A 1,724-nucleotide genomic window follows, 5' to 3' on the forward strand; every position below is an offset into this window, starting at 1 on the left:
GCTCGAGGTTAACTGGTTAATTACGAATGTGAATTGAAGTAAACAACTGAAGATACTTACTTATTTAATGTTTTAAAATCTTATTGCCCATCTCTTCTCAGTTCTGATGGAACAAAGAAACTGAAACAACATGTGAAAGCCTTTAGGAAATGTAAGAACACAATCATACCTGAAGGTAAACTGATTCGATGCCCATCTCTGAGTTTTAAACGACTTCTCTTTAACTTCCCCTTCCTCTTTTTCACATTAGGCTTTTCCTGGTTTAACTGGAATATCATAATGTTGAGCTCCCGCTCTAGCACATCGATCTCGCGCTCTGCAAGCTGCTGTTCGCGCCGCTTTAGCAATTCTTCCTGAGACTTCTGCTGAAGAGCCGCTCGAGTTAGCTCCTCTTCACGTGATCGCAGCTCCTGAGACAAAGATTCACACCAACTCCAGTCACTCCCAGTAGGAAGAAGGTCATTTCTCAGGCATTATTTACTTACTTCAATACGACACTTACACTCCCCTTAGCCATTTGACTTCCATGCATAACCAAGAAGCTGAAATTTCCTCTTCCTCTGCTCAATCAACCACCTGGTCATTCAAATCTACACAGGACAGAGCTCCTCGTAGTTAAGAAAACCAGAGCTAAGACCTTAGACTAAGCCTAAAGCAGCTGCACAAGCTCCATCTTGCTCTTTTATCTTTCCGATCCTAAAAGAGGCGTAATAAATTTTAAACTCAATATGACACTTCTCTCTTTACCTCTAGCTTTTAGAGTCACCTGACACATAAAATGTACATTAACAAATATCAGTGTTAGATAGATGTGAATGATCCATTTTAAAATAAGGCTAAGAGTTAAAACTTGACTAATTAAAGGGTAATTATTCTAGTTACAAAAGACTGCAGTTGATATTTCTTTATATAAGGACCTCCTCAGGGTGTTTCATAGTTTGTTTAGAGATTATGAATATCTTGGTAGGGATGTTAAGGGGAAAAAACAAAGCTAATGTTTTACAAGTCAGCTGTAGGCCCATTGGAAATGAAAACACAACACTTATAAAATTATAAGATAAAGGAAAATATATTCAGTATACAAAGAACTTTTCAGGATTGCATTTATGTATGGAAAGCATTACACTACACACAGATCTTAAAAATTAGCTCAGAAAAGCTCCTCTGTCATGATACTTACTGCTTACAATTTAACTTTCCCTTGGTTTTGGTTTTAGAATTGCTGAAAGTCTGAGAAACAGAAATCTATGAATTGAAGAATACTTCTAATCCTATTAAAAAAGTATTCAACAGTAAAACTGAGAACTTGAAAAATCTTTTAAACCACATCCCCATTCTTATTTCATTTCTGCAAATTGTTTTATTCTTTGGCAGAGAATATTTTATTCTTTTATTGATGAACTACCTTCTATTCTAGATTACCCTGGCAATAAATCAAGCACTGGCATGGAAATCAAGGCATCCGCAAACCTTTATACACTGCTCCAGACACATTTAATCTTAATCTTAGACTACCCTAACACCAGCACCTTTGTTAAGAACAGTAGATGCCTTCTCAGGTGGAATGTTAATCATAAATGGAGCTAATCATAAATGTTTGGCCAAACATTTCCTGCTTTCTATATGTAGGCCACACTGTGAATAGGCCTACATTAAAAATACTGATCGAAAAGAAATACTATATAAGAGAGGTTCATGGAAGAAACTAGAGTCAAACATGGGAC

General features: G+C 36.4%; 1 protein-coding gene across 1 annotated transcript in view; it reads right to left on the bottom strand.

The window, feature by feature from the left end:
• MAP3K21 (mitogen-activated protein kinase kinase kinase 21) overlaps positions 1-1,724 on the bottom strand; it is a 68,852-nt gene that overhangs the window by 24,804 nt on the left and 42,324 nt on the right. Inside the window, exon 4 of the mRNA XM_004372935.2 lies at positions 170-410. Coding sequence (XP_004372992.2) covers positions 170-410 — 241 coding nt within the window. The remainder of the gene's footprint in view (positions 1-169; positions 411-1,724) is intronic.

This window comes from Trichechus manatus, unplaced genomic scaffold (assembly GCF_000243295.1).
Source record: "Trichechus manatus latirostris isolate Lorelei unplaced genomic scaffold, TriManLat1.0 scaffold00021, whole genome shotgun sequence".
NCBI classification, from domain to species: Eukaryota; Metazoa; Chordata; class Mammalia; order Sirenia; family Trichechidae; genus Trichechus; species Trichechus manatus.